This window comes from Rattus rattus, chromosome 3, assembly GCF_011064425.1.
Source record: "Rattus rattus isolate New Zealand chromosome 3, Rrattus_CSIRO_v1, whole genome shotgun sequence".
NCBI classification, from domain to species: domain Eukaryota; kingdom Metazoa; phylum Chordata; class Mammalia; order Rodentia; family Muridae; genus Rattus; species Rattus rattus.
In genome coordinates this window covers 102,592,117-102,604,914 of record NC_046156.1, presented here as the reverse complement: position 1 = coordinate 102,604,914, position 12,798 = coordinate 102,592,117, and the positions used below count along the sequence as shown (strand labels likewise).

Here is a 12,798-nt window from a genome sequence, read left to right as displayed (position 1 = left end):
CTATTATAAAACTAATTCCTTTCTCCAAACTTTTCTCTCTTTTTCTTTTTTTTCCGTTTTCTCTAAGTCTCATATTCTCAGAATCTGACAGAATGTCAATCAGGATTTTTAAAAAATCTTCCAGGACGTGTACGGAAATGATTTTATTTTACTCATGGATAGAAACCTTTCCTGTGTTAGGTGAGTTTCTGAGCACTTTCGCCTGCCAGTTCCCTCGACTGGGAGGCCTGGAGTGAACCAGTGATGAACATTCCGTCAATACTCTGCCTGGCGCCTGAGTCGCCGGGTACCATAGGCTTAGTCGGGGTCACAGAATCTATCGTTTTCAGTCCGAGAAGTAAGTCGATATTTTCAAGATTCTGTAAGAGAGTCGGTGGATGTAATCATGAGGTCTTACCCCCCAGACTGGCTGGAGGACATTGTTGGTATTGTGTCCCCTTAAATATATGCATTCCCGATAGGAAAACTTAATGTCCAGAGTCACCCTGGCTTCCTTTTGTTGTTGTGATAAAATTCCCTGCCCCGAGCAATGTAGACCATCGGCTCTCAGTTCCTGGTTATAATCCACTGCCATGGAGACGTGGAGGCGGGAACTTACTGTCCCACAGTCACAGTAAAAAGCAGAGAATAGATACCTGGGCTCTTGTTTGCTTGCCGAGTGTTTAGTCAGCTTCCTCTACTCTTACATAGTTTGAAGCTCAACCCAGGCACTGCAGTCACTTACAATGGCCTGGGTCTTCCTATATCAATAAACAGTCAAGACCATTCCCCACAGGCCAATCTGACCTAGAGAGTTCTTCAACTAAGACCCATTTCTCAGGTGACTTGAGGTTGTGGCAAGTTGACAATCAGAAACTCACCATCGCAGGAGTACCTTGAGTTTGGTTCAACCCATTCTGCTTTTTAATGCCCATGATGTTGGAAACGATCATGTGAGTTTTGCTGTAATAGGTTTCCATATCAGGCAACACTTAATATTCAAACAGAAAGGTGTTGATAGCCACTACAGAAGTCTAAGTCGAACTTGGCATTCTCGAGTGCCCCAGTACAGTGATGATAAAAGAGTGGAAATTATATAAGCAATGAAGAGCAGAGAGAAAGAGAGATGGCAAGAGCAGTCAAGGATGTCAACGGCGTTTTGGAAGATCAAAGTTGAATAACAAAGCAGCGCAGAGAGAACATTATGCAGTAGGAGAGAGCTCATTCCCATCATGCAATGGGAGAGAGCTCGTTCCCATCATGCAATGGGAGAGAGCTCGTTCCCATCATGCAGTGCGAGAGAGCTCGTTCCCATCATGAAGTGCGAGAGAGCTCGTTCCCATCATGTAGTAGGAGAGGCAGAAATCAAACAAAGTGTGATCAGCGATCAAGGTGGGGGCAGGAGTATTGCTGAAGTTATTAGGGTCAAAGTCCTAAAAAGACAGGCTTGGCCATCCATCTTCAATATGCCAAATGAAGAAGTAAGGAAATGTAAAAATCAGGAAAAGGAGGTTTAGTCAACATGACCAAATTGGGAAAAGGAACAAGGCTGTCCAGAGATACCCATCTTCCCCCCCAGCCAAGTCTGTAAGGTTCAGATGTAAACAGAGAGCAACAGATAGGTGTACAGATAAGCTGCCCTGTTCAAGGTGTGGCTTGCCTTGTCTCAGTGTCCGTCTGTCCTGCAAAGTGGTCTGGGAAGTTGTTGCCAGTGCCTGAAATCTCTTCCGAAGAGAATAATTCCTCCTCCAGCAGGCATTAGGGAGGGCTTTGGACTTTCCCCTTCCATAGGAGGAGATCTCCAAGGAAATTCAAATTCCTTGGGAGACTGTCGGATAGCCAAAGGGCACAGTGTCTGTTTAGACTGTCTCCACAGGGAAATGGGCTGAAGGTCTTTGAAGAGGTAGACTCTTCAATTCCACAGGATGGAGGAAGGAAGATTCCCAACTGTACAGAGACAAAGCCACCTGACTCAGGAGCCCTGAGACCCTTGGTTTTAAACGAAAACAGAGGATGTAAGTGAAAATGTCCCCAGCCCTTACTGACATACTCCTCACTGTCACCAACACAAGTACCACCAACTCCCTTCCCATGCTCAGGTCCTAATGTCAGCAATGAGCTTAGGAATCTCATCTGTCCTGCTCAGGGGAAAGTCACCTACAGACACTGAGCCAGAGGAACTGGCTGGGCTCTAACCCAGTACCTCAGGGCAAGGGTCCATGAAGAGCAAGTCCTCTCCTGTGCCCTGCCGCACTCCTAAACAGATGGTTAAGGAAAAGCTTCTGCTATAGAAGCAGCATGAAAGGACCACACAGAAAAAGCGGCCTCAGAGAAACAGACTAAGCAGAGAGCAGAAGAAAACTTCATTTCAAAATGATAATTAGTGTTCTTCGGTTATAAAGGACAAGCCAGAGAATAAGAAGGAGCTTATAGAAATTGAAGACGTGGAAATTAAAAATGAAGTATTTGATATCAAGGTTGGGAGACAGCGTTAAGGAAATCTCATAGAACACGGGATAAAAAAGACAAAGACATGGAGAATAGAAAAGAAATGAGAATCGGAGTGCTCGAGGAGGCTCACAATGCAAAGGGAGACGTTCCCAGGAGTTCAATAAAATAGGAAGGGAAGCAGTATTAAAACTATCTTAAAGCCCAGATATTAGGAGCATATATTACCAGATGCTAAAATCAATTTCTTGGTTCCATATATCAGGGGTAGGAAAGTGGTTTGGTAGTAGTCAGTGCCTGCTGCCCAAGCATGAAGCCCAGAGTTCAAATCCCAGCACTGAGGGGCAGGTCTATGCATGCCTGTAACTCCAGCATTGTGAGGGCAGAGGCAGGGGGATCAGAGGAACTTGCTAACTAACTCCAGGTTCAGTGAGAAACCCTGTCTTAAGTGAATAAGGAGGAGAGAGAAAGAGCAGGACACCTGACAGTCTCCTCTGGCCTTCAAGCCATGCGCACACACAGAGACACACACACAGACACACACACAGATACACACACACAGAGACACACACACAGACACACACAGATACAGACACAGACACACACAGACACAGACACAGACACACACAGACACAGAAAGACACATAGACACACACACACACACACACACACACACACACACACACAAAGGTAAACACATATCATTGCATTACACCTAAGGAGGGAAGGAAGCCACACTAAGATCCAAAAATCTTAGATTCCAAAAGCTCTCAAAGTTAAAGGTATAGCCACACGTCACTGGGCTTCTTGGTGATGTAAATGTCACAAGCTCGGGAATAAAGCGTGTGTTCCAACGTACAGTTCTGCGGTAGAGCTGTAAGTGGAGAAATGCAGTCCGTCGAGGTAAACAAGAAAGTGAATTCATGGAGTCAAGTGGCTGCCTTTGAGGAGCGGGTGTTGCTGACAGTATTGTCTCTCTGAACTAGGTACATGTGTTCTTGGGGAAAGTAGGCACATCTATTTAAGGAAACGGATGGAAAAGGCTCCACTTGTTAAGTTGAGGACGTTCAAAGAGATTCGTAGGATGTCTGCGAACCGGAAGTCTGATCTTCCTGTCAAGATGTTACAGGGGACAGGCTGATACCAGCAGGGCTTACACATTTTTGAAACGAAAACGAAAACAGAAAGCCTCCCTACCTGGGGAAGCACAGAGCCACATACAGAAGGCACATGCATACAAAAAGCAGAAGTCCACGGCTTAGTCAGTCCTGTCGTTGCCAGGGAGAGAAGTTAACATCACCTCTCGGGTACCTGACAGGTTTGTTTGTGCAGGAATTATATTGTGCTCTGGGTCGCCTGCCTCCCCGTGGGGGCCACCGGCCTTTGGTTTCCTTCCTCCATAGCAGCTGCTTGTCTTTTCTTTATCAGGCGCAGTGGCTGGGTCTACCTTCCCAGCAATCTCCCCATCACTGTGCTAGTTCAAGATAAGCCCCGCCTATCAAAGGCTTCTCTTTAGACTCCCTTTCCTAGCTCCCCTTGCCCTCAGAGGCCGCTTTGTGTCACTCACACCCACAGCCAGCTGAAAACATTTCTCTGGTCCACATGTTGATAATTTTCATCAAGTCACTTACTAAAAAGCCTTGATTGAGTTTCAGACACAGAGTTGGGCACCACGCAAAAACTAGATGGGGGTAGAGATCTTGTTTTTGAGAAACAGCAGGGGGGAAAATGGGAAAATGTAACAGACAAGAGCAAAGTTAAGTGCGGGCTGTTTCACCTTGGAAATACATTTGTGCTTTTTAAAAGGCTCAGTTACGACAACTGGACAACTGGACGCAGAAGTTTATTTTTTAAAGGTGGGAGGCACGGAAAGAGACACGATCAAGGAAATAATGTAAGAACGTGTCCTGGAGAAGATGGGCAAAAAGCAAGAATTGTAGTGGTTTTTTCTTTTTCCACTGTTGAAATCTTAGCTTTTTATAAGAATCATAAGAGGTGGTAAGGGATGAAAGGGTATAGTCAGAAAAGGGGAGCGAGGGTGGGAGAGGGGCTTGGGAGCATCCACGGAAGCAGAATGCACCGCCAGCACGCACCAGCGACCAGGGAGCTCATTCACCTGCAAGTCAATGGGACTCAAATTGCTTTCCTAAAACAGAAAAGGTAGACCCTTACTTTAAAAAATAAGGACTTTTCCTTACTTAAAAAAATATCTTTCCTGGTGTCAGAATGAATGTACATTGTGAGAAGAAAGAATATCCGGTCAATAATGAAAAGAAAAATAACCTTGATAAAATAGAATGCCATTCCCAGGGTTTTGGATGCTCCCCCACTTTCTATGGTACTGATAAGCACAAGCCACTCTGTAACATATTAGCATTTTGGGGAGCTGCTTATTTTAATTGTTAGGGACATTTCCATATGTGAAATCTTTCCTAACCCCACACTTTCATTAATATTATATTATATACCTGCCAAAATATTTCTCTTGGTCTCAATCTATCAAAAGTAACACTGAAGAGCAGCAAGGGCTGCTCTTAACCACATCAGGATCTAGGTTCGAGTCTCGGCATCCACATGGAGGCTCACACCCATCTGTAACTCCAGTTCCAGGAGATCTGAGGCCCTCTTCTGGCTCCCATAGGTAGTGCAGTCACGTAGCACAGACACACACTCAAGGAAGATGCTCACGTACATAACATAAAAATGAATAAACTAATAATTATCTTTGTTCAATCTGATCATTATGAGGAACAAAATACAAATTCTACAGAGTAGAATTCCTAGATAAAAGCCACTAAAAAACTTAAATGCTTGTTTGTTTGACGACAGGGTTTCATTGTGTGGCCCTCTCTTGGCCCAAACTCATACCCATCTGCCAAGATTAAAGGCATGCCTTACCATTTCTGGCTTCATTTTGTTGTTATTTTCTTTCTTTCTTTCTTCTTTTTTTTTTTTTATCTTTTAAAAACACTCAGAAAGTTAGTGCATTTCTACTTGTTTCTGGGAGAAACCTCAAGAAACTTTCTTGAAGTAAACGTGTCCAACGTTACAGTATTTTCATTGCCTAAGTCATTCATTAAAACTCAACATTGATCACGGCCTGCAAAGAGAAACAGCACTCTCACCAGCAAGCAGAAAATAGCATGGGCTAGCATTTGGTGTCTTGTCCATAACTCACGTGCGTGTGTGTCCTGTGCCTGAACACGGCACAGGGTGACTACAGGCAGTGCTATGCAAATGCTGGGTCCCAAGTAGACAAAGCCTGAAATGGTGTATTTGTAGAGAGCCACTCTCATGCTTATGTGAGTATCTGGACACTTGTTTCAAATAGTAGGTAGTTACTGCTGCATCAGAAAAGCACGTTGCTTTGTACCCGCTGGGGCTCTGTGCTAAGAAAGAAGCAATTGTTCCAATGAGCCCCTGCCAGAGAAGACGGTCCACCCTGGAAGCAGCTCTGAGAGGGAAGATGGCAGCATGCAGATCTAGTCCAGAGCTGCTTTACCTCGCTGAGTCCTTTTAAAACATGACCTCTGCGGCTAAAGGCCTCAGGGACTCACCTGCAAGCATTAGGGCCCTAAAGGATCCCTTAAAAAAACCCTCCTGTTCCAGCAAAGACTTTGTTTCTGGTTAGCATAAGGAAAGGGGTTAGTGAGAGCGAGTAGGACCGAGGGGTATCATCACAGCCACGTATCTGCAGAACGGAATGAGTCATCTTGGGTCTGGCTCAGAAGAAACACTGGCATAAAAACAGCTCGAGCAGAAGCATAATTTGTATTAAGATTAACAACGGATCATTTGACAGCACGCAATTCCAAAAGCCTGGTGACGCATCTGGGCCCCCCACAAGCCTCCTTGTGTATCGCCTCTAATTTTGCTCGCTTCTGAACTTAGTGCTAACGTGTGTAAAAGGTTGCGTTTCCATTGATAACCTGTTTTTATATTTTAATGAAATCAGTATAAAATTATCAAAGCCCACATTCTCAATACGCTTCCTACCACCTCCGGCTCGCAGCTGATGTAAAACGAAGCCGTGCTTTTTGTTTGTTCAGGCAGGATGGCTTTAAACCTAGCTGGCGTGTGGAGACAGGAAAGCACTGTGGGACTGGGGGGTTGGACCACTGAGAAGAGCGAGAATAAAGGCACGGAGCTCAGGCCTGTCTATGCAGGCCGGCACCACCTCCAGCCCTGTAGCTTCCATGCAGCCTGGGGTTGGGGGTAGGGAATGAGGGTGGGGAGAGAGTGGGATGGGGCACTGTGGGAGTCACAAGATACAAAGTTGCCTAGTTATGGGGTGAAGGGAGATCTACCTCTAGAACCTGTCACTTGTCCTGATTCATCTATTTGGGGACACTGGATTCCACAAAGGTGTCATACAGGATAATGAAGAGACCCACATAGATCCCATGAATTCCTCTGTGTTGGAGAGAGTCTTTGTAAGTGCTTCCCCCACCCCTCCCCACCCCCAGCGCAAGTCTTGAAGTACCCCCTGGGCATTATCCCCTACTGGTCAGCCTAGGCAAAGCCACACATTCACTCCCAGCTGACAGCTGCCCATTGTTTGCCTCCAAACCACACAGGAAGAGTTCAGTGAGCGCTAACCTTCTTCTAATGCCGCATGGGCACATGTAGGAGCAACCCTTGCTGAAATCCACCTGAACGCCAGGCATAGGGATCGCGGTACTCCGAGGTCATGTGATAGCGATATCTAACTGTTGTAGGCAAAATGCCAAATATTTAAACACTGAATGGCCTTCTAAGACCCACTCTCCACTCCGAAAGTATGGGAAACTCTGACTTATAGAAACCAAGGGTCATATTTTCCATCATTTGTAATCTGTTAAGACAGCTGCATTCGGCTAAATGGTATAAAATGGTGATGGCCTAGGCACCGTGCTCTCCTATCCACCCTCGGCTGATGAACCGGAATTAAAACTTCAGCACATTGGGTTAAATTAAAACGTACCACATTGGGTCATGCACGTTCTGCAGCCTGCCTGCCTTTCTCACAGGGACAATTTGACATAATTTTAAGATTCCTTGGCTATAGACAGGAATAGGATGTTGGCTTCTTAGACATTCATGTACAGGAAAGGTTTATCGGGCTATTCTTAACAAGAAACCGCAGCAAGATACACAGGGGAGGATTTCTGGCGGTTCTCAGGCCCTCACCCCAGGCCAACCCTGGTGCCCATCGTACACTCGTACACTCGGGACAGCCCGGCACGCAGGAGAGAACGGCTCCCAGCATGCCCCACTTCTCACTCACCTGACCGTGGGCAGGAAGCGCAGCGTAGGCCATGGGTGGGTTCATCACTCCTTTCTGCTTAATGAGAAGCATGCGTTTCTGGTCCTCACTCAGGTGCGCCCTGGGAGCCTGCAGCTGCGGTGGAGGCGGAGGCTGCTGAGGGGGCGGCTGCGTCTGTGGAGGCTGTGGCTGCGGAGGCTGCTGGATGTAGGGCATCAAGGGGGTTTTACTGGGGTTGGCCATAGGGGGCGTCATTCTCGGACTCAAGTCCGCGTTAAAATGGGTCAGAGGCTTAGTGTTGCCATAGGTGAGAATATTGTGCTGTTTGTTTAAGGAGTTTGTACCCAAGTTATTTGGCTGCTGACTGATCATAGTCATGTGATTGGAAGGGAGGTAGTTGTTCATGGTCGTCTTCTGCAGGCTGTTGGCCATTGCAGGCACTATAGTGTTTTGGTTGTTAAAGGCTTGGGGGTACATCATTGGGCTATTTGGTTTCTCTGAAGCAAAAGCTGTTCCATACGGACTTGACGGAGGCCCTAAGGGAGACCAACTTGAAGTCTGATTTGAGTGCTGCTGCTGCTGTTGCTGCTGCTGCTGCTGCTGCTTCTGCTGCATGAGCTTCGCCCTCTGTTGTTGCTGGGCAGCCATCTGTTTGAGCTGCTCTGCTGGGGACATGTCAGAGCTGGGCACTGCCACAGAGCCTGACCCTGAACCAGACACCGCCGCAGAGACTGGATTAAGGAGATAGCCATTGCCAGGCCGAGGGGGGGCTTGACCTGGAGTGTGGGCCTGGGTTGGAGTCTGCGGGGATTGGACAGCACAGTTGGCTGGCGAGCTGGCAGGGTTTGGAGCCACGGGAGTGTTGGCCACGGATGGTAAGCTAGTGCCTGTGGAGACAGTAGAAAAGGGAGGGCCAGAAGATGAAGGTCTGGCCTGAGGCGATCCCAGAGAGACGTGTGCAAAAGGAGAGTGAGAGGCATCGCTCTTCACACTCACGCTCTCCTGGGAGAGTGGGGTCTCCATGGCTGTCTGTGAGAATTCCTGCTCCTTCTTCTCTTCAAAGTCTTCATTGAATAGGTCCTGGATGTCGTCTTCTGGAACCGTGTTGGCCAGTTCGTCTATGAGTTCTTGCCACTCTTGGTCATTAAGGTTAATGTCAGAGAACAGCTTGTTCTGATTAGAAAGGGATGTTTCTGATGTGTCTATGCAGGCGGGGTCATCCAGAGGCTCCTGTTTGAGGTCCTTGTTCTGCAAGATAGCAAAGCTATCCTCTAGGTCCCCACAGCCATTGACAGGGAGCTTAATCTCAGGGAGCCTGCCATTCTTACTCAGGTCTTCTAGAAGCCCAGGGGTGTGGGCAGCACTGTTCTGCAAGGGCAAAGAAGGCTTGAGGTCAAGTTGATGGAGGGGAGAAGCTGAAGGCAGTGGCATGTTGCTGGGTAGATTGTTGATGGCTTCCAGCCCCGTGCTAAGATCCTTTCGGATGCGCTTGCTTGTTGGAGAGAAGCTCCCGTCGCAAGCACCATTCTGCTGGTCCCCATTTAGCGGCGAACGGGCCCCTTCCAACTTCCTTTTCACAGTCTCTTGCAGCTGGAAAAAAAATGGGAGAGAAGACAACTTAATCTCAGAGGGAACTCATAAACATTGTAGCGTGAATTGTTGTGAACTGCCTTTGTGTGTTTCCAAGTTTGTGTTGATACATGTGACCTGTGTGTACATGTATATGGAGGACAACCTTGGTCACTATCCACCTTGTTTTGAGACAGGGTGTCTCAGTGGCCTGGAGCGCACCCAGGAGGGGAAGCTGGCCACTGAGAACCCAGGGACCCGTTTAATTCCGGAGTGTTGGGATTACAAGTGGGCATGTGCCTCAATATTTTGTTGTCCTCTGTAGGTTTTTGGAACAGAACTCAGATATTACTGACTGAATAATCTGCTTAGTCCACAAATTACATTTTAAATGCTCTAGAACACACGCAAAAGAAGGGGTGCTTCCAGTTTCAAAATCAGGTATCGCCATGAATAGAATTCTGTGAGAAAAGCCTTCATCTAAAAGCAGAGTTCAGAGAGCGCAGAGATGTACAGGTCACAGCGAGGGTCACCGGTGAGCATTTTTCCAAATGAGAGACATCACACTTGAAAAAGGTATCCATCCTCAATCCCACCACACCACAACTGACATCATCAAGGAATTAAATTGACGATACTTTGAAGAACACTGAAGATGTCTTTTTAAAAAACCACTGCAGTATAATAAACTTGCAAATTGGAAAGAGAAAGAAAGGAAGAAAGGAAAGAAAGAGACCATGCAGACAGATCACCATGGCCTTTCCCCAGACCCAAAGTCTACAGCGCTCAATGAACTACACATAGCAGCCGTCCTGAAGCTGTGGCACTTGGCTTTGGGTTTTCGTGGAGTGACTCTGCTATGCACTTCACCCCAGGAAACTGAAGAGTTAGAAAGGCTCAAAGCTAGGAAACAATCAGCTGCATATCCTTTCGAGACTCACGTGCTTTACTTGGATACGCCCCTCCTCATCACCAAGTAATAGCACTTCCTGTTCTTTCTTCATTTATACTATGCCCACATACACGCTTGTTTACAGATACACATGCATACATGACAGCACAGATTCCCGATGAAGAAAAACATGCAATTTTTTCTGAGAGTGGGGAACCTCACTTGATATGATACTTTCAAAATCCATTTTTTTTTCCTGCTAGTTTTGTGGTTTCCCTTTTCTTTAGAGCTGAGTACTGTTCCATTTTGTGTATGCAGTAGACCCTGGCTATCCGTGTATCTGTTGATGGACGACTAGGTTGGTTCCATTTTCTCAGCACAGTGACCAGAGCAGCCAAACTGTCCTGTGAGTGTGGATTTACACATTCCTGCACTAGTAGATACTGAAGACTGACGTTAGACAGAGCCTTAAACGTCCGTGAGTGTCTTAGTCCATGTCACCTTCAGCATCGTCTGCTGCCTGGTGTGTTTCCATCATAACTCAGTTCCATCCTGACCTTCCCCGTCTCAGGATCTGAACGCTTATCCAGGACCTAAGCGTGAGCATCCTACAGAGGTAAGTTCATCCTGTGCCTACCCACACTGTCACTGCCCCTGACCAGGGATCTTCTCCGGGTGACCCGTTCACTCCCTCATCTGTTCTTCTACCCACCGTTTAACTCTCAGATCTGTTCTCTAGGCTGACACCTTCTTCAAAAGACACACTGCGGTGTGGTTCCTGTTTATAAGCCCATGCGACCAGTTTACAATCTCAACTGCCATCTTCCCATCTTCCTGTCATGTCCTTCCACATCCTCCCCACACTCACTCAGTGTGTGTGTCTTCTATCAATTCTCCTTAAAGATTTTTAAAGAAGATATCTGTATCTGTATCTGAGTCTGTGTCTGTCTGTCTTTCTGTGTCTGTCTCTATATAATATACATATATATGTATATGTATATGTGTGTGTGTGTGTGTGTGTGTGTGTGTGTGTGTGTGTGTGTGTGTGTCAGGTTTCCTTCTTCCCCCATGAAAAGTATTTTTTTTTGGCTTGGAAAAATAAAAAAATAAAATCCTTCTCTCTTTCCTGGTTAATACTTCCTGTCTCCTCGCCTTCCCTGGTCAAAGGCTGCTCATTTTTCATACCAGATTTCAGATTCTTCTTACTGTAGGAAGCTGTGTGCCCCTCCCTTTCCAACCCCAGCCCACTCTCACTCCACTGGATTAATTAGAATAAGGTTTTTTAAGCCGTCTATATGCCCCCATTGTAGGCATTGGCAGACTTTGTGCCATGAACTTAGGGACTGTGGCTGCCTTGTTTCCTGGGTTTCTGCAGTGGTCAGGATCCTAGCAACAATTATTAAGAAGCTGCAAAAGAAGTCTAATTCAGAGACGCCACAAGTGAGTTTGAAGAAGAGTGGAAGCTTAGTGGCCAGAAGGAATTTCTGATTGCGAGCCTTCTTCACTCCTGGTAACGGATGGGATGCTCGCCTGCTCCGAGGAGTGGTTTATGGACTCGAGTTCTTGCTAACTCTATGGGTTTATTCATTTTATGCCCAGCTCATCTCTTTGACATTGTTCTTCTTAACAGAAGAACGGTGGTTGTGGTCCATGGGTGTCCACAGAGTGGGAGCTGGGGAGATGTGTGTTGACTGGATGAAGGCTTTCCCTTGGTCAGGCTCCCCCTCAGCTGCATGAGAACAGGAACCTGTAAAGGCCTCAGTGGTACAGGGTGGAGTCCAGAACAGTTCTTCCGCCTGGGTACCTCTTGCACTTGGCAGAGATGACCTTAGGAGTGGGAGGTGTTGGGTTCCCTCTGAACTGTACTTGGTAGAGTTGGCAAGACTCCAGAGGAGCCCCTCAGATCGTAACACTGATCTAAAGGTGAAGTGAGTTTTAAGGAATATGTGCTTTCTTGGAAGCCGAGAATTATGTTTTAAAAAAGTAAACAGAGTCAAAGGATTCCTTGAGCCAAACTCCTATCTACTCATTTCCCTAAACCTTCCAGTTTTCATTACAAACCAGACCCCCTTCTGTTCACCCAGTCCAAGCTCCTCAACAGCTGAGAACAGGCAGGGACCTAACTGGAACCCACCAGAACTCACTCGACTTCAGAGAAGAAGAAAACACACCCACCCTCACATTGCAGGGACACCACTAGACAGCGGTATACAGCAAATGGGGAAACTGAGGCTCTGATCATTGGCGTGACAGTTGTTTGAATGCATGTAGCTCCGAACACTTAGAGAATCCGAGTATCACTGCCTGACAGAAAGAAGGCCAGGCACCTCCTGAGGTGATGGCAAGCTCCAGAAAAATGAGTACTGTCTTTAAAAACGAATCTGACTTCATTTTAGAACTCACAGGCCCACGACTCTGTTCTAGGGCCTGTAATGAATGAACAGGACTGAGAAATACAGATGCTCTACTCGTCCCCTATAAAACAAAGGTGGCCCAGGCTACCCTGGCCAACAGATCTGCTTGGAGACGCTCTCACCTCAAAGGAGTTAAGTGCATGAAACACTAGGGTCCAGCATTGTAAGGTGCTGGAGTCAGAGTGACTGCTTAACTCTAAGATTCCCTCCCTAGAATACGGTGTGGTGCTCAGTAATGGAGACTGGGGTGC

The 12,798-nt window shown here is 46.8% G+C and overlaps 1 protein-coding gene across 1 annotated transcript in view; it reads right to left on the bottom strand.

Moving 5' to 3' along the window:
• Positions 1-12,798, bottom strand: part of Maml3 (mastermind like transcriptional coactivator 3) — a 427,735-nt gene that overhangs the window by 167,924 nt on the left and 247,013 nt on the right. Inside the window, exon 2 of the mRNA XM_032898431.1 lies at positions 7,694-9,262. Within this exon, the coding sequence (XP_032754322.1) occupies positions 7,694-9,262 (1,569 nt within the window). The remainder of the gene's footprint in view (positions 1-7,693; positions 9,263-12,798) is intronic.